This window comes from Panthera onca, chromosome C2 (assembly GCF_046562875.1).
Source record: "Panthera onca isolate mPanOnc1 chromosome C2, mPanOnc1 haplotype 2, whole genome shotgun sequence".
Taxonomy (NCBI): domain Eukaryota; kingdom Metazoa; phylum Chordata; class Mammalia; order Carnivora; family Felidae; genus Panthera; species Panthera onca.
The window spans coordinates 70925746-70950453 of record NC_138347.1 but is presented as its reverse complement, the minus strand read 5'-3'; the positions used below and the strand labels follow the sequence as shown (position 1 = coordinate 70950453).

The 24708-nt window shown below is 37.0% G+C and overlaps 1 protein-coding gene across 1 annotated transcript in view; it reads left to right on the top strand.

Annotated features, from left to right (window-relative positions):
• The window catches only part of OSBPL11 (oxysterol binding protein like 11), an 85290-nt gene that overhangs the window by 47578 nt on the left and 13004 nt on the right, over positions 1-24708 (top strand). Inside the window, exons 8-11 of the mRNA XM_060639707.3 lie at positions 1555-1695; positions 10284-10782; positions 14064-14250; positions 24369-24551. Coding sequence (XP_060495690.1) covers positions 1555-1695; positions 10284-10782; positions 14064-14250; positions 24369-24551 — 1010 coding nt within the window. The remainder of the gene's footprint in view (positions 1-1554; positions 1696-10283; positions 10783-14063; positions 14251-24368; positions 24552-24708) is intronic.

The following is a 24708-nucleotide window of genomic DNA, read 5'->3' as shown; positions in this document are numbered from 1 at the left end:
GTGTGGTCTTAACATGAATGAACTAGACTTTTAATTAAATTATCAGAATTTGAGCTGATAGATTTCCTTGGTAAAAGGGATGAGGAAAAAGGAGAAAAACAAAGGCAAAAGAATGGCCAGAAACCCATTATTCTTTAATTCTGTTGCTATGTTTTGTATTTTGTTTTTAATAATTTTTAACATCTGAGAACATTAAGTTCTTGATTTTATGCCTGATTAAGATTGGTTTTTGCCTAGCTACAGAGGACAGATGGGCTTCTTATTTAATAGGATTTGATTATATGAAGAGAAAATTAAAGGCTTGAGACATTATCAAAATCATATTCTTTTTCGGGGCGCCTGGGTGGCTCAGTCGGTTGAGCATCTGACTTCGGCTCAGGTCATGATCTCACGGTCTGTGAGTTTAAGCCTGCTTCGGATTCTGTGTCTCCCTCTTTCTCTGCCCCTCCCCCGCTCATGCTCTGTCTCTCTGTCAAAAATAAATAAAACATTTAAAAAAATTCTTTAAAAATCATATTCTTTTAAAAATCTTCGTAACTTAAAATCTATAATATCAAAGCTGTCTTGCACAAAGGTACTAAAAAGAGTACCACTGAGAGAGATGGGAACTGCCCCTCCCCACATAAACATGAGAAATGAACACGATAAGATTCTGTAGAATCTTGGAATTTGAAACTATTACTTATTGTTTAAAGAGGAATAAGAAATTCAGTTTCTCTTAAATGATTATCTGAAACTAAGACCCTATTGAAATGAAAGTAAACATTTTCAGTTTTTCAAGAGGTTGATTGAGTGATTGAAGAGCTGTGCAGAGAACCTTTTTGTGGCATTAAGACTGCATGAATAACTGTAAGGTTTCTGTACCTGCACCTAGGATTCTCTTCAGCCCCCAAGTTTCTTCCTGACAATTCCAAGAATGAATGAATATGGAAAGATACATTATAGTAGTCAGACTTGACATGTACAGTGACTTTTCAATTTTACTTGTATAATTTTAGCTTTAAAAAAGGGCAAATATTTTATTCTCAAAGCATCTTCAACTTAAATTATAGGTAGTGGTAGTGCCCCCAAACAGGTGGTCCAAGCTTGCAAAGCCTGAGATTCAGATGAGACATTCTTCACTCTTTTTGAAAAAGAGTGTTTATAAAATATATGTATCTCATATATTATTTTTGTGGCAAAACCACATTATGTTTAATGTAAACGATAATGGGCTTATTGAATGAAATCTATTCCATGGCTAAGTGATGAAGTTATATTTTTAGAAAGATTTTTGCTTGTTCTCAGATTCATTTAGGCCGAATATAAATGTTTTCAAGTTTGACATACACTTTTATTTATTTTTTTTTTAGTGTGGCTGTGAATTCTGTCCTTTAATTAGCATTTCTATCTGTTGTGTGCAAAGCTTGCTGCTTAATCCAATTTCTCTTTTGAAAAGAAAGAAAACACAAGAGTCTTCTTGCACAAAAAAACAGTGACAGAAAGAGACTTTTATTCTTCATGGATATTAATAAGCACTTATAACGTTAGACTTTTGCTTTGTTTTACATCAAGGAACCTGAAGAAATAAATGCAGATGATGAGGTAGAGGATACATGTGACAACAAGGAGGATGACCTGGGAGCTGTGGAAGAGCAACGTAGTGTTATCCTACATCTGTTGTCACAGCTTAAGCTGGGCATGGACTTAACAAGAGTAAGTAATGGGGTAAACTGGCTGTGGAGATCAGTAGGTCAGGACTATACCTGTAACTGTTAATGTTGTCAGGGCTTTTTATTTTTTATGAATTGGTTTTTTAGTCTCTCTCTCTCTTTTTTTTTTTTTTAAGATTTTATTTTTTAAGTAGTTTTTCTACTTGATGGGGGGCTCAAACTTATAGCCCCAAGATCTGTGGACTGGGTTTCTTAGTCTTTTGATCAAAATTTCTTATTTCATAAAAAATGTGCCTTATCTTGTACAGCAGGAAGTCATATAGCAAGTAAACACCTCTAATCTTATTTCTGTACAAATGACAGAGGTCCATTGGTATACAGAACTGGAAAATTGAAAGAAAAGGATGTAATCCCAGAAAACCATGAAAGGCTTTGACCACTTCTTCTTTACTCTTACTTTCCTTTTTGGATCGTACATTTTGGGTGTTATCTATAACAAGGGTCAACAAACATCTTTGTAAAGGGGTCGATAATAAATATTTTCAGCTATGTGGACACTGGTCTCTGTTGGAACTACTGAGCTCTGCCTTTATAGTATGAAAGCAGCCATAGATAATATGTTGGACTGGGCATGGCTGTGTTCCAACAAAACTTTATTTATAAAAACACAGGCCAGATTTTCCCCAAAGGCCATACTTTGCAGTCCTCTGGTCTGTAGCCTTGCTTACTTAAAAAAAAATTTTTTAGGTTTATTTATTTTTGAGAGAGAGAGAGAGACACAGAGTGTGATCAGGGGAGGGGCAGAGACAGAGGGTGACACAGAATCCGAAGCAGGCTCCTGGCTCTGAGCTGTCGGCACAGAGACCGATGCGGGGCTTGAATCCATGAACCATGAAATCATGACCTGATCCGAATTCAGACACTTAGCCGACTGAGCCATTCAGACACCCCATAGCCTTGCTTACTTTAAAAGTGTGGTCTGAATTAACTGATGTGGAAATTCTTTGACAATGTACTCATATATCGAATCATCACAATGTACACTTTAAATATCTTAACAATTTTATTTGTCAATTATACCTTAGTAAAACTAGAAAAAAACATTGTTGTCTGAAGACCAGTAACATCTCCATTGCCTGAGAACTTGTTAGAAGTACAGAATCTCAGCCCCCAACGCCAAACTTAGAGGACCAGATCTACATTTTAATAAGATCCCCCATGTGGTTCATATATACATTAAAGTTTGAGAAACACTATGGTTTTTAGTTTTGGTCCAGTCTTTTCCATTTCTAGTTTATCTAATTAGTGTGTCTTCATTTGTTTTAGCAATCTATGAAGTTAATTTAAAAAGCGAATTAGGGCATCTGGGTGGCTCAGTTGGTTGAGCATCCAATTTTGGCTCCGGTCATGGTCTCACAGTTCATGGGTTTGAACCCTACATCGGGCTCATTCTATCAGCCTGTCAGCGCAGAGCCTACTTCGGATTCTCTGTCCCCATCTCTCTGCCCCTCCCCCACTTTCTCTCTCCTCTCTCTCTCTCTCTCTCTCTCTCTCAAAAAATAAATAAAACATTTTTAAAAATTATAAAAAGCATCGGCTGAGCATCTGACTCTTGATTTCAGCTCAAGTCATGATCCAAGGGTTGTGGGATTGAACCCCACCTTGGGCTCCATGCTAAGCATGGAGATTGCTTAAGATTCTCTCTCTCCCTCTCCCTCCGCCCCTCCCTTATGCTCTCACATGCATGCGCACCCTCTCTGTCTAAAAATAATAAAAAATAAAATAAAAAGCAAATTAGACTCAAAACCTATATATGTCAAATATTACTACTACGGGATTATGTACTTTGAATTATTACTGACACTACTTTGCATTAGTATGGGATTTCAGAATTGACTTTAGGAGCTATATTTCAAATTAAGGATTTTGATGCCATTGAAGGTAATGAAAGTATAGATTAAAAGTAACCCAGGGGTACCTGGGTGGCTCAGTAGGTTGAGCATCCAACTTCAGCTCAGGTCATGATCTTGTGGTTCAAGGGCTCAAGCCCCACATCTGGCTCACTGCTGCCACCACAGAGCCTGCTTCAGATCCTCTGTCCCCTTCTCTCTCTGCTCTCCCTCCCTCTCTCTCCCTCTCCCTCTCTCTCAAAAATAATAGATAAACATTAAAAACAAATATTTTATTTTTAATTATTTTTTGAGAGACAGAGACAGAATGTGAGCAAGGGAGAGGCAGAGAGAGAGGGAGTCACAGAATCTGAAGCAGGCTCCAGGCTCTGAGCTGCCAGCACAGAGCCCGACGCGGGGCTCGAACTCCTGAACCGTGAGATCACAACGACCTGAGCCAAAGTCAGACACCTAACTAACTGAGCCACCCAGGGGCCCCTAAAAACAAATCTTAAAAAAAAATAAAAAATAAAAAATAACCTAAATAAGGGGCCCCTGGGTGGCTCAGTCAGTTGGAGTGTCCAACTCTTGATTTTGGCTCAGGTCATGATCTCAGGGTCCTGGGATTAAGACCTGCATCAGGCTCCACACTGGGCATGGAGCCTGCTTAAGGTTTTCTCTCTTTCTCTCTTCCTCTGCCCCTCTCCCCTGCTTGCGCCACTTTCTCTCTCTAAAAACAAATGGGTGCCTGGGTGGCTCATTCGGTTCAGCCACTGACTCTTGATTTTGGCTTAGGTCCAGATCTCACGGTTTGTGGGTTCAAGCCCTGCATCGAGCTCTGCGCTATCACAGTGCTGCTTAGGATTCTCTCTCTCTCTCTCTCTCTCTCTCTCTCTCTCTCTCTCTCTCTTCCCCTCTGTCTTCTCTCTCTGTCCCTCCCGTGTGCTCTCTCAAAAAAAAAAAAAAAAACTTAAAAAAATTTAAAAACAAAAAACAACAAGAAAAGTAACTTAAAATCTAACTTAAATAGAAAGCATTTTGCCTTTAGCATTTACTTTGAAGCATCTCAAAATCAAAACATTTTTTTCTTTACTTAGACTTGTAGTGATTACAGGAAAGTTTAAAAAGAAGTGGATTGGGGGGCGCCTGGGTGGCTCAGTCGGTTAAGCGTCCGACTTCGGCTCAGGTCACGATCTCGCGGTCCGTGAGTTCGAGCCCCGCGTCGGGCTCTGGGCTGATGGCTCGGAGCCTGGAGCCTGCTTCCGATTCTGTGTCTCCCTCTCTCTCTGCCCCTTCCCCGTTCATGCTCTGTCTCTCTCTGTCTCAAAAATAAATAAAAAACATTAAAAAAATTTTTTTTAAAAAGAAGTGGATTGAATTAAAAACCCAAGAAGCAAACATTTTAGGAATTATTAAAGAAACTCATTAACCTTTCTTCTTTCATCTAACCTTAATATTTCATCTGGGTATCTTTTCTATTCTGGAAATATTTTCATTTTAGTGCTTTAAAAAAGACTATTAGTTGTAAAATCAGTTAGAATGCATAATGAGGGGCACCTGGGTGGCTCGGACAGTTAAGTGTCTACCTTCAGCTCAGATCACGATCTCACGGTTCATGAGTTTGAGCCCCACATTGGGCTCTGTGCTGACAGTGCAGAGCCTGCTTGGGATTCTCTCTCTCCCCTCTCTGTCTCTGTCCCTCCTCTGCTTGTGCTCTCTCTCTCAAAATAAATAAACTTAAAAAAAATATTTTTTAATGCATAATGATATGAAAGGTTTGTTTGGTTATTCTTGGTGTTTGCTGTCCCTTAGTAGATTTAGGTTTATAAGGTGTAAGAACAGTATAGGGGTTTATGAGGATAAGAACATTTGAAAAGAATGTGCTGTGGTAATAATCCAGATGCTAAAGCTCTCTCTAAGCATGATAACTATACATGATAACTATATATAATATTGTTTCCCCACACTTGTTCCTTGTTAATTAAAGATATAAATACATATACATAGCATTTATATATAAAATCATTAACATTAACCAACTATGAATTACAAACATTCACATAACATTGAAAAGAATGGTATTTTTGAGCAACATTTAAAAATGTGGTGTCTAAACTATAGTCACATCTACCACCTTCTTTCTAACAATAACATTGATAGAACAAATATTTTTTGAGCCCCCTTTATATTCAGACACTGTGGTAGGTGCTGGGACTATAGCAACATGTGGGTCCAAGTCTGCATGTTGTGAATAAGTAATAACTGTTCATTTTGTTCCTTTTTAAATAATATTATGAATTCGGTATAATTATACAGTTTACAGAAAATTTTGGAAAATAAAGGAAAAAAAAATCTCCTATGATTTTATCACTCTAACAACACAACACTAAGTTTTTAGAATCCCTTCCAATCTTTCTTCATATATGTAGTTTATTTCCAATTTTGTTACATTTCCTTTTTTCAGTTAATACTCTCTTTGTGAAATATACAAATAGTCTTTTGTGGGTATAAAGGACAGTTCAAAGGACAATAGTGAAATGAATACGTATGTACTTACATCTCAGATAACAGGTTGTGGAATGGCCAAAACTTGGAAGCTCTCGGAGGGCCCTTCCTAATTGTAGTCCCCTACTGTTTCCTAGAAGTAGCCGCTTACTTGACTTTCATATTAATCATCTCCCTATTTTTTTTTTATAGTTTTACCACCTGTAAAAGTATCCCATAACAATGTTATATAATTTAGGAAAAAATGAATAGCCAGCACAAGCTTAGCTATATGAGGGCTCTTTCCCATTCATAGGAGAGGGCTCCCAGGAGAGGATAAGGTAAACAGAGTCCCCGGCTTCAGCTTCTTATAAATTATTGAGAAATTTTAGAAGAGCCCTTTATGAAGAAATGAGAAGGCAAAGTTCTGAATAAGTCCTGTGAAATATATGGCTCACAGAGTTAAAGCATTTGGTGTGAGCCAGATACTGGACATTCAGCAGAAATGTGGGCAGAGGGAAGAATCTGCTCAGTGTTTTCCACTGCTAAGCAAGGGTCATCCACTGTGACCCACCTCCAACTCTCAGAGGTAGATTGTAGCCAGAACATGTCTTTGGGTGAAATGAATATCTTCAGCCAATCCAGACAGGAGGGCATGGAAAGGAGAGTTGGTACTTCAGCAGATGCCCACCGCAAGCCAAATACAGATGCAGATGGGACCAGTTTCCCTAGAGCATTCATTCTGTCCTCAGGTTTCAAAAGTTGGTGACAGTGGCAGCATGGAGCACGTGGATAACAGTCTTCCATATGTCTGTCTCTTGAATCACACCACTCTGATGTGGACCAGTTTCCCTGTGTCTGCTGTACAGCTTTCTTCCTGGGATGTCCTTTCATTGTCCTCCTGTGCTAGGTCTATTTCCCGTATTCCTTCTTGTTTGGTTGCCTCTCATTTTAGTGAAGCACATCTTCCTTTAACCTCAGAAAAAGGTCTGTGGGAGGCAAAGTGTGAAAATGTATGTTTGAAATGTCTTTATTTTGCCCTCATATTTGATTGCGAGTTTGTATAGAATTTCTAACTTGCAACTAATTTTCCTTTAGAATATTGCCTCCTTGCTACAGGATTCTGGCAAAAAGACTGAAGTCATTCCAGTTTGTCATCTTATGTAACTTGTTTTGTTTGTTTTTCTATCTGAAATTTAGAATCTTTCCCTCGTCCCCAGAAGTCTGAAATTTCACAGTGACATGTCTTGATATAGGAGTCTTTTTTTTTTATCCATCATCTCTGGGCATTTGGTGAGCCTTTGCAGTATGACAACTCATATATTTCAGTTCTCTAAAATTTTCTTGAATTTTTTCAGTGATGACTTTGTCTTCTCCATTCCTGTTCTCTCTGAAATCTTTTTTTTTTTTTTTTTAATGTTTATTCATCTTAGAGACAGACAGAGCGTGAGTGGGGGAGGATCAGAGAGAGAGGAAGACACAGAATCCAAAGCAGGCTCCAGGCTCTGAGCTGTTACCATAGAGCCCGATGCAGGGCTTGAATTCGTGAGCCGTGAGATCATGACCTGAGCCGAAGTCAGATGCTTAACCTTAAGAGTGAGCCACTCAGGCGCCCTTGAAACTTCTCTTGATTTTTAATTTTTGTTACCATGTTTTAAAATTTTTGAATTTTGTTTTTCAAAAAGCATCCTTGTTTCATGTATCTGATATCTTTTCAAGTCTCTGACGATATTAATCATTATTTTTAAGGTTTCCCCCTCTCCCTTCAGAGAGGTTTCTGTTTCTTCCAAGTCTGTTTCTTTATCTTGGTCTTTGTATTCTTAGTTAGAGACTTTCTCAGAGATCTAGAATTTCTTGGATTTCTGTTCATGATTAAGTGTAGGGAAGCTAAAAACCTGATTTTAAGTTTCGAATGTATAGGTGGAGCCTATGCTTTTCAGCGTCAAGTAATCTGGATTTGCTGGGGAACCTAGTGTTAGCATCATTAGATTTTTCCCTCTAGGGTTAGTGAAAGCATTCTTCTGATCTCCTGGTTGGTGGGCAGAGCAACTAGGAGTGTGGAGGAGAAGAGGACTAGGTGGGAGAGGATCTCAGCATCTAACATTTAATTCATATAGGGTTCCTTCCTACCCCTTTTATCAGTATGGTATCCGTTCTCTTGGAAGCCCCTGGTGTTCCCCAAACTAGAGAATAAGCCACCTTGTTTCATTCTGGAGAGACTAAACTTGAGGTGCAGGAAGAACAGTTAACAACACTGTAGAATTGGGGAGGGGATTTAAGGATCCAGTTGTTTTGCACATAGATTTCACTCAGTCATCATTATTTTAGCATTCCTGTTAACCCTCGGATCCAGAGGTACCTGATGCTGTCAGTTCCAGTTCTTGAACCCTCTCCGGAATCTATAAACCCCTAGCTTTCTAGTTAACAACTCCCAAAATGTTGTTGCTCTTTTCTGCTTTCCTGGTGTGTGGGTTTGTCTTTATATGAAAATATTTAATATAATTTTAATGGATTTCAGTAGAAAGTGTAGTTAAGATGTATATATTCAATCCACCATGAAATGAACCTGAAACATTGGTATCTTTTGTATTCCTGTATCGTCTTCATAACCATCTTTTTAAATGATACAGTAGTTCATCACGTGAAAGTTCTGTATTTAAGTTCTCTAAACCACTGTTAAAAGCATAGCTTTTAATTTTGTTTTTGCATTTCTTTTTCTTGATTCATATTGTTTCCTAAGGCTAAATTTCTAGAAGAATACTTACTAGGCTAAATGGATACAAACATCTTTGGGCTCTTGAAAAATATTGCAGCATTGCTTTTTCAGTTTGTTGAACCAGTTTGTCGTGCCTCTCCAATTCTGCTCTAAAGAAAACTTATCTTTCTTACAGTTACCTGGCTTTAGGTGTCACTAGTTCCCTCCTTTTGTTTTTGTTTTTGTTTTTGTGGGTTTTTGTGGGGTTTTTGGTGAAAAAATTTAGATTTAGATTTAGCCACCTGGATTCAGTTTAGGTGATCCCAATTTTGTTGGCAACATCCATAGTCAGGAGCCAGTTGAACATATGCCTTCTTATCTCCCTAGGACCTGATCAAAACATTGACCTTGACCTCCTCAGTGTCATAGAGCTTCCTCATAGCCTTTTGATCGGGTGCTTGTTGGCCTTGACATCCACAGTGAACAAGTGTGTCCTTGTCTTCTGTTTTATTCGTGGCTGACTGGGTAGTTAGGGGGAACTTGATGATGGCATAGTGGTCAAGCTTGTTTCTCCTGGGGGCACTCTTTTGAAGATATTTGTGCTGCCTTCAGAGATATAGTGTCTTGGTCCATTGGAAGGTAGGTGACATGCGGATCTTTTTTGTTTGTGACTGTGAATACCTTTCAGCACTGCTTTCTTGGCCTTCAGAGCCTTTGCTTTGGCCCCTGCTTTGGGAGGTACAGAGCCTTCCTTCTTTACCTTTGGGAGGTACAGAGCCTTCCTTCTTTACCTTTGACACCATCTTTGTAAAAGGCAAAAGTTCCCTTCTTGGGGGATGCCTGGCTGGCTCAGTTGGTAGAGCTATGGGACTCTTGATCTCCAGGTTGTGAGTTCAAGCCCCATATTGGGTGTGAAGCCTACTTAAAAACAAAATGAAACAAAACAACAACAACAAAACAAGTTCCCTTCTTAAAATTAAGTGTAAGTTAGAATTTTTGCTTGGGTCAGTGATCTCGAGTCTGTTTATTTTCAGGGAATGGCATTTATTGCCTCTTCTCATATCTCATATCTTGTTCAGTCAGCCACAATTTATTTTGAAAGCAGAAAAGGAAAAAAAAAAAAGCATGGGTAGCATTTACTTTGAGTTTTACCACCATTTCCCTGATGATACTTTTAGCCAGTCTAGGAGTTTGAGGATTTTTTAAAAAATTTCTTCTACCTGACCTTCTTGGTGTTTAATCTTAACTTGACTTTCATTTCCTTTTAAGTGTGCTTATTTTTTATAAATTTTTTTAAGATTTTATTTTTTTAACTAATCTCTTCACCCAACATGGGGTTCGAACTCACAGCCCCAAGATCAAGAGTCTCACGCTCTTCAGACTGAGCCAGCCAGGTGCCCCAAGCATCCTTATTTTTTAATGAGAGCAAATATTTTTGTGACTTTGTTTTTAATGCTCATCTAGAATAAAGTGTTTTCAGAAAGGTAAGAATAGTTATCTACAGATATGCACATGGATTAAAATTTCCCACTTTGGTTGATAATTTTGTTGTTGTTATTTTAGGTGGTGCTTCCTACATTTATCCTAGAGAAGCGTTCCTTGCTGGAAATGTATGCAGACTTTATGTCTCATCCAGACCTATTCATAGCCATTACTAATGGAGCCACAGCTGAGGATAGAATGACTCGTTTTGTTGAGTACTACCTTACCTCATTTCATGAAGGCCGGAAAGGAGCCATTGCTAAGAAACCGTACAATCCTATCATTGGAGAAACATTTCACTGTTCCTGGAGGATGCCAAAAAGCGAGGTTGCATCCACTGTTATCAGCAGCTCTTCTACCCAGGCAGTCACAAATCATGCTCCTCTATCAGAGGAGGCTTTGAGCCAGGCGGGACCAGACTGTTATACAGTCAGATTTGTTGCTGAGCAGGTTTCCCATCATCCTCCAGTCTCAGGATTTTATGCAGAATGTGCAGAGAGGAAGATGTGTGTAAATGCACATGTCTGGACTAAGAGCAAATTCTTAGGCATGTCGATAGGCGTAACAATGGTTGGAGAAGGTAAGTAGGAAAACTATCCTCCAATTTTTAATATCTAACTATAATCTTAAATTTGGGGAAGCTTAGATAAATATTACAATTCTGAAATGTCATGTGTACTACTTCTAATTTTTAGTTGTTCCAGAATGGTGGGGGAGGGGAGGCTCATATTTATGGACAAATATAAATTATCTTTTTAAAAATTTTCCCTGGTTTTAAATATAAAATATTCTTATTGTAGAATATATGGGAAACTGAGAAAAATATCAAGGAGAAAATAAAGTTTCTCTAAACCCTCCATCCAGAGAGGGATAAATTTAGCTAGCATTTTGTATTTTTTTAATTGTGTATATGTTCATACTTTTATTTCTCTTTTGTAAAATTGGGATTTGTTCTGTCTGTAGTTTTCTGTCCTGCTTTTTTGTACTAAATAATCATTTTCCCATGTCATTGATAATCTTTAAAACATGTTTAATGACTATAATATCCTATGAAATGAGATATTTACCATCTTATATTTAACCATTTCCTTTATTTGGGCATTGAAGGTATTTCTGTATTTCCATTATTATAAAAAGCACTAAAGAAATATATTATAGATAAAGATTTATCTACATCTTTTATATTTCCTAAGGAGGTATGCATAAGATATTTTAAAATACATTGCCAGACTTTAATTCCACTTCAGCAAAGGTTATGAAAAAATAATTTAAGGTAATACCCCAAAACCAACAACATCACAAAGTCTCCACAGAAATCATTGCAGAGTTCATGAAACTATAATGGCAGAAAAAACCCTACCATTTTAACGTTAAAGGAAAACTCTTGTTTCCTGAATAATTTGTTCAGAATGTAAACTTGCAATGTAAGCATGGTATAATTAAGCCTGTGATGCTAACATTTTGAGACTTTGTCACTGCAGCTGTGAAGAAAATACTTTATCCCCCTTTTCAGTTTTCCCCATTTTTAAAATCTTTTGTGATGTGAGTCTTACCAATTTCCAAATGTTTTAAGTTAATCAAAACTTTTATAACATTAGAAAATACTCATGTTTTATTAATTAAAATGTTTGCCACCTTCAGTTATAAACTTCGTCACATTTGTTCTCAGATCTTCATGAATCGATTTATTTATTTTATAGATGAAAAAAGTCTAGAGGTGATGATACATATTCAAGGTCATAAAAGTTAAGGCCTAGCCAGGTTTAGAACGTCATCCTTTAACATTCTCTCTGAAAGGACAGTTAGTTCTTACCAGTTCATTTGGCAGAAAGAATCTGGTAATGGTGGCCTCTCCAAGAAAGGAAATACTTCAGGAAATTAGGAAAAGCATTAATATCTTGACCTTGCACTAATCATGAAGGTAGTACAAAACAGGTAATTTTTGTTATTTAAGTGCTGATTATATATTTATGGATTACCTTTTAGAAATTAAATTTCTATCAGTAACCTCAATAGAAAGTAAGTGAAATCAGGGAATGGGACACAACAATTTATTTTGCTCCTATTATGGACCATGGTTTATATTTATTTGTTGGGGGAAATTCCATTTAATGATTAAGTAAGTGAGGTTTTAGAATTCTATTAACTAGTTTATTATCATATACATTCAAAACTGTATATTGCTTCAGATTTTAAATTCTACAGTGTGTGATACTAATGCTAAATATATCCTTGGGAATCAGATCATAAACCCAGGTTATATGATGACATATTTTTAGAAAAGTAATAACATCTTTTCCATCTTAAAATGAATCAGCAGTTATTATTAAACACTTACGTATATTCAAGGATATTGTCTATATGTCTTCTGACAGCTCCCATTATATATATAATGTATTACATCCAGAACCATTCCACAGCCAGAACCAAGCCATAAATGGCTTGATAATTCTTAATTTATTGTTGCCCTTTGTGAAGACTATAAAGGTAATACAAGAAAATAGTGCATATTACTTTATGTAAAGTAAACTGCTTTAGAATCTCAATTTGTCTCTTTGCTTATCCTAAAAATTAACTATATTAGAATATTTATAACTCTTGCCCTTATTTGTGAACATTAAAAACAGAGTACTTAATGAGCTTTCATTAAGAGAGAGATGCCATTAGGGGTGCCTGGGTGTCTCAGTTGGCTAAGCACCTGACTCTTGATTTCAGCTCAGGTCATGATCTCATGGTTCGTGAGTTCGAGCCCTACATCAGAAGCCCTTGGGATTCTGAACTCTCTCCTTCTCTTCTTCTCTCAAAGTAAATAAATAAACTTAGAAAGAGAGATACCATTAGAGTTCAGACTAGTAGTACATGTTCAGTTAAGTATTTATTCTAGTGGTGACCCAGGTAAGGAGCTTGGGTTAGTAATGTAGCTCAGATATCCTTAGTGTCCCTTAATTATCTAGTATAAATTGATTATTAATTAATGTAATTTCTCTTCTTATTATATATATGTTTTTAATTTTTTTTTAATGTTTATTTTTGAGAGAGAGAGAGAGACAAAGTGCAAGCAGGAGAGGGGCAGAGAGAGAGAGGGAGACACAGAATCTGAAGCAGGCTCCAGGCTCTGAGCTGTCAGCAGAAAGCCCAATATGGGGCTCAAACCCACAAACTGCGAGATCATGACCTGAGTCAAAGTTGGACACTTAACCGACTGAGCCACACAGGCTCCCCTCTCTTATATTTTTTGTTAAAAAATCATCCTTAGTATGGCATTACTTAATATAAAACTAACCCCATTAGAATAGTATTTGCTTGAAAACTGTCACTTCTATATCTTATAGCCTAATACTTCAGAATTTGGCAGACAGAGTTATTATTATGACCATATTTTTATGATAGAATTAGTTTTTTTCTTCCTAATATACATAGGATGAAGAATGCTTTTTTTTCCCATTAAACTGTCTGAGACTTAAGTTCTATAACTACAACATTAGACATTTATGTATTACTGAAAAAGTTATTAATGCTAATGATCAGACCATAACATGATACAGTATTAACATGTTCTGAAAATCTGACCTAAGAGTCTATTAGAGGGAAATCTTGATCTATTTCCACTGTAACATTTTCTGGTTCTGTGAACACCAAAGAGATAGCAAAGTTATAATAAAAGTAACCTTGATTCACTATTACCAGGAATGTTATCAAATACAATTTTAAGTGAAGTTAGTTTAATCCAAAGTTGAATGAAAATTAACCAAAATAATGTTCATTTACTAGGTTTGAGAAAAAAATAATATGGGTATTTTATAACTGGTTTTTTTTTTTTTTTTTTAAAGATGTTAACCACCTTCATGTTTTCACCTTCAGGTATTCTCAGTCTATTGGAGCATGGAGAAGAGTATACATTTTCTCTACCTTGTGCATATGCCCGATCAATTTTAACTGTTCCTTGGGTAGAACTTGGTGGCAAAGTCAGTGTCAACTGTGCAAAAACTGGGTATTCAGCCAGCATCACTTTTCATACTAAGCCGTTTTATGGTGGCAAACTGCACCGGTAAGAACATTTTAATGTTACCTGGCTCTTACTGTATGAGTTTGAACTTGTATTATAACTCCTTATTCTTTTTCTGTTTTGTTTTATGTTAATGGAGTTAGAGTTTTATTTGTGTTTATTTTTTCAAGGCATTCTGGACATCCTGATCTAGTTTTAAAAATAGTGACAGATCTATCTACTTTTTTAATTTTTTTTTTAAAAGTTTGTTTCTTTTGGAGAGAGAGGGACAGAGCGTGAGCAGGGAAGGGGCAGAGAGAGAGAGGGAGAGGGAGACAGAGCCTGACACGGGGCTTGAACTCACGAACTGTGAGCATATCTATCCACTCTTATAAAAATTTCCTGGTTAAGTAGCTAAGGAGAAGTAGAATAGAATTACTAACAAATGAACTTGCAGTCTGTGGCCCAATTTCTGCCTTTAAGGAGGTTCAGACTAGACCCAGGCCTCAGTGAAGGCAGTTATTGGTACAAATTAGCATGAAAATGTATCTAATCATACAAAATAGTTCAAGAAGCACAATGATGGAAGCCAGTGTTTTTAGGTACTAATACTGTGAATGGTGGCTTTGTTCTGCTTCCATCCAGGAAATGGCCAGTTCTTATATTCCCTTCTGGCCTTCTCTCAGTCTCTTCAGCACTGGTCCAGATCATCCAAATCACACGAAGACAAGTTATCTAATAGAATCTTCAAAAGGGATACTGTCTCCCATGTGGGTGATGAGTATTGAGGAGGGCACCTTTTGGGATGAGCACTGGGTGTTGTATGGAAACCAATTTGCAATAAATTTCATATATTGAAAAAAAAAAGAAAAAAAAACAAAAGGATACTGTCTCTTTTCCTTAAGCCCTTGATATTCATTTATTTTTTTTAATGTTTATTTATTTTTGAAGGAAAGACAGAGCATGAGTGAGGTAAGAGCAGAGAGAGAGAGGGAGATACAGAATCCGAAGCGAGTTCCAGGCTCTGAGCTGTCAGCACAGAGCCTGACAAGAAACTCAAACTCACAAGCCTTGAGATTGGACGCTTAACCGACTGAGCCACCCAGGCACCCCCCCTTGGTATCTATTCTAACTGTCCCTAAAGTAGGGTTAGTTTTCTCTGTCTATAAACTCTTTATCGAAAAATACATACCTTGTTGATGATTTTCACAAAGTGAAAATTTGAGCATTTTGATCTAGACATGGAACATTACCAGCATCCTAGAGATCCTCCTCATGCCCTCTTACAGTTATCACACACACACACACACACACACACACACACACACACACACACCACTTACACCCCTTCTTCCTGGGGTAGCCACTTTCCTGACTTCTAATACCATTGATTAGTCTGGCCTGTTTTTGAAATCTATATAATAATGAAATCATACACTATGTGTTCTTTCATATTTCTCTTTTTGCTGAACATTATGCTTTTGAGATTCATCCATATGTAGCATAGTTCATTCTCCTCACTGAGGATTGTATTACATTGCATGACTGTCACAATTCACTTATTCATTCTAATGTTGATGGGCATTTGAGTAGTTTGCAATTTGGGGCCATTATAAATGGTGCTACTAGAACATTGTGTAGTGAATATATGTATGAATTTCTGTTGGATAGATACCCAAAGGAGAATTGCTGAGTCATAGGGGATGGAAGTCGAACTTGAGTAGGTGCTGCCAAACAGTTTTCTTAAGTGATTATTACCAAAGCACACTCCCTGCAGCCATGTTTGAGACTTTCAATTGCATATAGCAATTTTACTTTTTCATTCTTAGACAACTGGTACTTAACAATTTTAGAAGTGGAAAGAAAGATTGATTGGTCCCCAGACATTGAATGGCCCTTTATAAATGTTTCAAACACTAAATATTTCAAAACACTAAAGCAGAGAATTAAAACACACACATACACACACACATTACCCAAACATAACCACTAGACATTGTCAGAATGGTCACCTCTTATCCTTAGAGAAGGTAATAATATGGTTAATACTTTGCTCTATGCACTTCTACTTAACTTCTCCCATCATAGTAATCACAGGATTCGAACCTTACAACCAGCAAGGGCTTTAGAAGTCACAAGACCAACATTTATTACGTGCATATATCCCTTTGCAACACGCCTGATAACTGATTTGTTCAGTCTGTGTTGAAACATCGTTAGTACAGAACTCACAGTGCATGAGGCAAGCAGTCCCTTCGGACTCCTCTTATTTCTATGAAGTTAGAGCTGAAATGGATATCCCTATAACATTCTTGCCTTGGTGAAAGTATTCCTCAGTGTATATGCTTGAGTAGAATGCTTAGGGGAAAACAACTACAGTGATAAATCTTCCAAAGCCAGCACTGTTTATTGTCAGTGACACTGATACATTTCTTAGTGGCATGTCATTTTTTTCATAAGTATTATTTTCTGGATAAGGAGACATGGAGCAATTTTAATTGTCTTTTTTGCAAACTATTTTTGGTCTCTGAAACTTCATTCTGAGAGTTTATGTGTATGTGCATATATGTGTGCATGTGCATATATGTGCATGTATACCTGTATGTGTGTTATTTGAAATCCTACAGGACTCATATTACCTGTAAAAACATTTAAAAAATTTTTTTAATGTTTATTTTTGAGAGAGAGAGAAACAGAGCACAAGCAGAGGAGGGGCAAAGAGAGAGAGAGAGACACAGAATCTGAAGCAGGCTCCAGGCTCTGAGCTGTCAGCACAGAGCCCAATGTGGGGCTTGAACTCACGGACTGAAAGATCATGACCTGAGCCAAAGTCAGGTGCTTAACCAACTGAGCCACCCAGGTGCCCTAAAAACATTAAAAAAAAAAAAAAAAAAAAAAAAAAAGTTATTTATACACAAATTTATTTTCTTGATTGGTTGGTCTAATTTCCCCAACATGGCTGTAAGCTTTTTGACAGAACTATACTGTTTTGGGCCTTCCATTGCATCTGTACAGTGCTGTGTACATAGTAAGTGATCTGTAAATATTCGTGCAATTTTATTTGGAAATATGATTGAGCATGAGTTTCTCTCTTCTTGGAGATAGAATCTAGTTCACTCTGTCAAATCATACCTATTCCCAATGATCCTTTAATACATTACTGGTTAACTTTTTAGATAGGAACTCTTAGGTCTGAGTTTTTTAGAGCTTCACTCAGTTGATATCCCCTTTCCTCCTCTAGGACAGCCCAGCAGAGGTTTGAAAATAGCTCTTGCAGGCTGTCTTCATTTTTCTCTTCTTTGAGTTTAACATCTTTATTTAACAATCATTTTCAAAGACATGAAAAACTAAGAAAGTAGTTTTGGTGTTAGTATATTCTACTCAATGCCAGATAGTTGATAGTAACTGAAATGAAAATACTAGAGACCCAGGTAGGAGTAAATCAGTAGATATTTTAACATTAGTACCAGATGCTAGGGCAGTGGGGATCAGTCTGTCAGGAGATACTGAGGCTTATAAACACCAACATACACAGAAAGTTTTATTGGAATTTGGATCTAAACTATAAAATTGAACCCAGGTCATAATTTTTTTTACTTTCAATTAAGTATGTTTATTTATATTCCTGTTCAATCCTTGCCTTTTGAATATATCTTTTAACTTTGATATAAGAATACAGTATATTATTTTGCTGGCAAATCTGATCCTTATTTTGAAGGCAGTGGGAGAGTCAATTAAAATTTTAAGCATGGAAGTAGTAAATAAGCATGTTATTTAATTATTTTTATCTTTTATTTTGAAATCATTTCAAACCTACAGAAGAGTTGTACAAACTCTCATATATCCTTGGCCTAGTTGCTAGCATTTTGCCTCATTAGCTTTATCAAAGTCTTTTTCTCTCTCTATATATACTTATTATTCCTGAAACATTTGAGAGTTAAACATCTGTGTTAAAGGTATGTTAGTCTGAATTTCCTAAGAACAAGGAAATTCTCTCCTACACTCACAGAACAGTTGTCAAATTCAAGAAATACAATACTGTTATCTGATATATAGTCCGTATTAAATTTTGTTAATTTTCCAAATAATCAGCAATATTTTTTCTCCTGAAAAATCTTGCATTCATGTCAATGTTACATCCCTTTAGTCTTCTGGAATATTTCCTTAGCTTTTCTTTGTCTCTTACAACATTTTTTTGTAGACTACAGGGCAATTTTATAGAATGCCTGATGATTCGTTTTTGTTTTGTTTGTTTTAGGTTCAGGTTACATATTTTTGACGAGAATACATTATAAGTAATTTTGTTTCTGGAAGTGATATATTTTAAGTATTTATTTTTTAAAACACCTGTCTGGTGGCAGATGAAGAATGAACTGGAGGGTAAAGGGAGTGAAGAGAGAGTAGAAGAAAGGAGGCCAGACAGACATGCAGAGGTGACCCTTCAAGGAGTAACTAACAGGATGTAGAGGATCAGGGGCATCTAAGATAGCTTTGGATGACATCCTAGTTATTTACTACCAGTTAATGAACTTCTCTAAAACATAAGTGCTTAAAACAGCAATTTATTATCTTTCACAGTTCTGTGGACTGACTAGGTTCAGCTGGGTGATTCTCTCATTGTGTTTTTCATGTTGTTACAGTTGGATATTGGTTGAGGCTTCAGCCATCTAAGGGCTTGACCTAGCTAGATATCCAAGGTAGCTCACTCAAGTGGGAGGCAGCAGATCTGGCTGTTGACCAGGATCACAGCTGAGGCTGTCATTCAGAGGACCCTCATGTGGCCTTTCTGTGTGACTGGGGCTTCTTCCACCTTGGCAGCTGGATTCCTAGAGGAAGCATCTAATAGCATTTTAAAAGACTTACTGGCTTTTGATACCTGGTTTTCATATTTTGATTTCTTGAAGACCCCTAAAAATTTCAAATAGATATCCTCATTTTTGTTAATGGTCAGTCATCATATTTACTCTTTTGCTTGTTTCAATCTCTTACTTAAATTGGCTTCTTTTCCCCCTTCATATTCTTTACCTGTCTACGATGCCACATTCATTTGATTTTTCTGTCACTTGGAAGTACTACCCTTTTCTCTAACAGTCTCTTTCTCTCCTTTGCATGCATATATACATTCTGTCCATAATTCTTGAGGGATACTTTTAGCTGACTCTGAAGTTTCCTAATTTTTTCCATTCTGATCTCTCTCAAGACTGGTGGTTTCACCTAATTTCTCATTTAAAAGATTCCTATTAGAAACATATCTCTCTACTGTTGATACAATATTATAATGAAGGCTTTCTTTCATGCCTTCCTCCTTAGACAGCCTAGTTTTTTACTGCTATCTGCTATCAGAGCAGACACATTATCTGCTGTCTGCATTTGATATAAATATATTATCTTCCACTTGTCTTCCCTTACTCCCTCATTTTCCACAACTCTTCTCCAATGCAGCCAAGTGAGCCTACTTAACTATTCCGCATGCCCATGTCCTCTCCTAATCAGATTTTCCACACTCACTTTAAGATGATGATGATCATATAAATCATCCTAAAGCTAAGTCAGAATTATCAATATAGATAAATAGACATAGCATTCTATCTATCTATCTAGTGGTATGATATTAAGATGACATGAACTGTCTGCTACTTTTCTGCATGCAGGAGATACAGAATAGAAAGAAAGACCATCTCTGCCTTCAAGAAGCTTTCAGTGTAGTATTAGAATCCAGCACCCTATCTTTGGAAACCATTTGTAAAGCTTTTAGGGAAAATGTCATATATAATAGACAGTTAAAAACAGTCTATTATTATAATAATCATAGCATTGGAAAGGAGATTAGATAATTACTATACCTGAAAATAAAAAAATTTTTATAGTTTACTTATTTATTTTGAGGGAGAGAGAGAATCCCAGGTAGGCCCTGTGCTGACAGCATGGATGTGGGGCTCAATCCCATGAACCATGAGATCACGACCAGAGACGAAATCAAGAGTCAGATGCTTAACTGACTGAGCCACCCAGGCACCCCTGAAAATAAAATTTGATTCTGACTCATATGTTGAAGTAAAAAAAAGAAACATGATGTTCAACATATATCTCATTGTCTGATAAAGGAAGCCTATCACTTTTTCGAGAAAAGACAAACTATTTTCCTGGTATTAAATTTTAAAGGGATGTGTTGTAGGTATCCTTATATAGTGGCATTTAGAAACATAATAGTGTCTTCTTCAGTAGTTCTGCATAAAATGTAATTATCCTTCAGGTAAGCATTTCAGATATATATCAATAAAACCCAAAGCTAAAGTCTTAACTTTCAATCAATAAAAACTTTTTTTTTTTATTTTTTAAGATTTTTTGTGTTTGTTTTTAAGTAATCTTTATACCCAATATGGGGCTCAAATTCACAATCCTGAGATCAAGAGTTGCATGCTCCACCAACTGAGCTAGCCTGGCACCCCCAGTCAATAAAAACTTTGTATATGAAGCCAAGTTAATATATTCAATGATTTTCTGGTATTCCAAGTAGCTGTAGAGCTAGAGTCTAGACCACATAAAAGGCTAACTTGATATCACGTTTTCAGAAAGTGAGAGAACAAATGCCTTATCAGTTATCAATCATCCTCACTTTAGAGATGAATAGGATAATAACTTAAGATGTAGCTTTTTGCTTAGTATCTTAAGGACCATATTCAATGTTATTGGTTAATACAAGATCTAGATCTACATGCTTTATATATTTAGATAGTCATTTACTTATTGTCTGTAATTGCTTTCATGCAACAGTGACAGAGTTAAGCAGTTGTGACAGAGACAGTCTGACCTGCAAATCCTGATAATTTACTTCCCAGTCCTTTACAGAAGAACTTTGCCAACCCTGCATTAGGCCGTTATGAAGAATTATAAGCAGAATGAGGCAAGGCCCTTCTTCCTCCTTGTGTTGCTTTTGCATATTTCTCATGCAAAGGAATGGAAATGGCCCACCTCTCGTATGTGTAATTCTTGTTCCCTGCCCCAGTTCTCTTCGTGCCGCTCTTACCATGTAGCTGCACTAACTGACAACACCCCAGCATGAACAGGGACCTAGGGTTTGCTATTTGTTGAATGGAAAGGCATGTGAGGGAGATCATGATAACTTGAGAGATTGTGCTATGGGAGTTAAAGATCAAGTGAGGACCAGATTATGGTCCCTTAATTCTCAGAACATAGTTCTGAGGGTGTTTGGGTGGTTTAGTCTGTTAATGATCTTATTGTGGTTTGTGAGTTCGGGCCCCGTGTTGGGCTCTGCACTGACAGTGACAGTGTTGGGAGTGACAGCCTCTCTCCTTCCTCTCTGCCCCTCCCTCACTTGCTCTCCCGCCCCCTTCAAAATAAACAAATTAAAAAAAAATCTATCTATCTATCTATCTGTCTGTCTGTCTATCTCATTCTGGGTATGTATGGATGGAAAAGAGAAGAGATAAGTGTTCTGTGTCATCTCCTCATATCCTGTTTGGTTGGAAACAAATTTCCAAAGAAGGGAACAATGTTGGCAAGTGGGATCAGAGAGGAAACATGGACATCACAAGAAATATTCAGTCAGGCAAGAAGCCCTTAGCAGTAGAATTATTTAAATTTATATACGGTTAAACCTTGGATTGCGAGTAACTTGTTCTGTGAGTGTTCTGCAAGCGAGCAAACATTTCTAATAAATTTTAACTTGATAAATGAGTGATGTCTTGCAATACGAGTGGTACGTGATGCCGAATGTCACATGATCACAACTGAGCCAATGGTTCTTTCTTGCTTGCTGTGGAATTGTGGTGATCGTCTCGCATGTTCAGGTGCTCGGTCTCAGGCTGTAGTGTTTGGCAGAAATCAGTGATTTTCAGAATGTTGGAAGGTGCCCACAACTGGCATTAGTGTATTTTTTGTCACTTCAAACCACCTATGGACAGTCCTTTGCTTTTCCATACAAGAGTAAGCTTAGGAATGCTTTGCTTCATTCTAGGTCAGGCTGCCTGCAGATATAGACCCTTTCCTCTGCTGCCTTATTGCCAGTTGGATTAAATACAATATATGGCAAGAGTTTATTAATACTATACTGTAGTCAACATCCATGCAAGCATATACAATGGCCCTGATGCAGAAAAAGATTCCATTGAGCCAATACATAACAGTGATTTCATTAGTGATAGTGAAAGTCCTGCACAACAACCCTCCTCTCTCTTATCTCCCTCACACAAGCCATGAAGGTTTTTAAAGATAAGTACAGGTTAATGTGTTTATTTTTCTTTATATTTTGTATTTTCTTAATTATTTTGTGTTCTATTACAGTATTGTAATCACTTTTGTATGAATATTTTTGGGTTGTGGAACAAATCATCTGAGTTTCCATTATTTCTTACGGGGAAATTCGCTTTGATATACAAGTGCTTTGGATTATAAGCATGTTTCCAGAACGAATTATGCTCGCAAGCCAAGGTTTTACTATACTTTGAAATATAACTGAGTTCCCACCTCTATTGTAATCAGGCACACTTGTAGTCATGGTGTTCTTTGTATCTAGTGAGCTGGAGTTATGCCTAACTTTTGATTTTGGATATTTGGTTTGCTGTTGGTTTCCAAACCTCTCTTACCTTAATCTCCAAAATCTGGTTCATTGATCATTTGCTTTTTGGCCCCTATATCTCTGCCTTGAGTTCTGAGTTTGCAGACCTTTAATTAACTTAGCCTGTTTGAAAGCTATGGGCGCCCTAAATTCTGCTGTGTCTTTCTGGTTCTTAGGTTCTTGGCTTATACCTGACAACTGCTACTTAGGGTTCCTGTAGCCTGCACCTCTGGGCTTTGGTCCTGTGGATTGCTTTTGAATCCAGATAAACCGCAATCACTGATGCACTGATTAGACCCTAACACTTGCCCACTGTTCTCTAAGTTCTGAACCTCTATCTTATCTGACCCTGTTGTTTCTTGTGTCCTACAGTGAACACAAAACACTTCATTAAAAATAATTAGACCTGTTTATTCCGATCTTCATTTGAACTGCATCCTGTCTGTTGATACACTGGCCAGATAACTCTTCATTAAACTTTCAACAGTAGTGTTTGAGTTCTCTCTGAGTTCTGTGTCAATGATGATAATTTTTGTATACTGGTACTCTTTTTTCTATTTTGGCAAGAGAATATTAAAATTTTTAATTTATTTTTTCTATTTTTCAACCTCTTATTGGTTTAGCTGGTTTCTATATTTAATTTAAAGTTAGGCTTATGTGATTTTATACAAAATCAACATACCCAGAAATTCAAATATAGGGACCTCAAACTTTTTTTTTTAATGTGTATTTATTTTTTTGAGAGAGGGAGGGAGACACAGAATCCCTCTCTCATGTTTTTGAGAGAGACAGACAGAGTGTGAGTGGGCAGTGAGAGAGAGACACACACACACACAGAATCTGAAGCAGGCTCCAGGCTCTGAGCTGTCAGCACAGAGGCCGACACGGGGCTCGAACTCACGAGCCATGAGATCATGACTTGAGCCAAAGTTGGACGCTTAACCAACTGAGCCACCCAGGCGCCCCTAAACTTTTAAGTAAATAAGACTAGTAAATAGGACTAAAATTTAAGTAACCAAGACTAGTTTTTAAAAAACGTTTCAATTGTAATGTTGTAACATCTTAAAACCATAATAAAAATGTTAATATTTTTTATATTTCTGTTTAGTTTTAATATTATAATAGTTTTGTTTGTAGCAAACATTTAAAGATCACACCTTGTGATCATTCATGGTAACTTAGTCTCTGGTTTGATTCCCAGTATTCTTTCTGAACATTAAAGTTGAGAGGCACCTGGGTGGCTCAGTTGGTTAAGCATCAGACTCTTGGTATGGGCTCAGGTCATGATCTTACATTTCTTGCTGACAGCCTGGGAGCCTGCTTGCGATTCTCTCCCTCCCTCTCTCTCTGCCCTTCCCCCACTCACACTGTCTCTCTCAAAGTAAATAAACTTAGAAAAAAAGATTAAAGTTGATATTATTTGAAAAAATTACCTAGTAAGCTCTCATGGGATTTACAGAGTCTGACTTTGGCACTGACAAACTGAAGTGAGCTGTATACCCAATTTAAACAATTCAGAAGGTACGTTTATAGGTTTCAGAGTTCTAAGAATAAGCCCAGTTTCACTTATTAGAGCATATCTTTATTTTTTACCTGCTTCTAGGGTTACAGGTGAAGTAAAGCACAACATCACCAATACTGTGGTATGCAGAGTGCAAGGCGAATGGAATAGTGTTCTTGAGTTCACTTATAGCAATGGAGAGACAAAGTATGTGGATTTAACTAAGTTGGCAGTAACAAGGAAAAGAGTAAGACCTCTGGAGAAGCAAGATCCATTTGAATCCAGGTATGTTATCCTTACATCCATACAAGAAAGAGTCAGAAGCTCTGGATCTTAATCGAAGCCTTTTCACTAATTTGCAACCTTAGGCAGGTCACTTCACCAGTTTGCATTTGTAAGCTGGGCAAAAATATTACAATATTTAATAGTCAAAAGATTACTA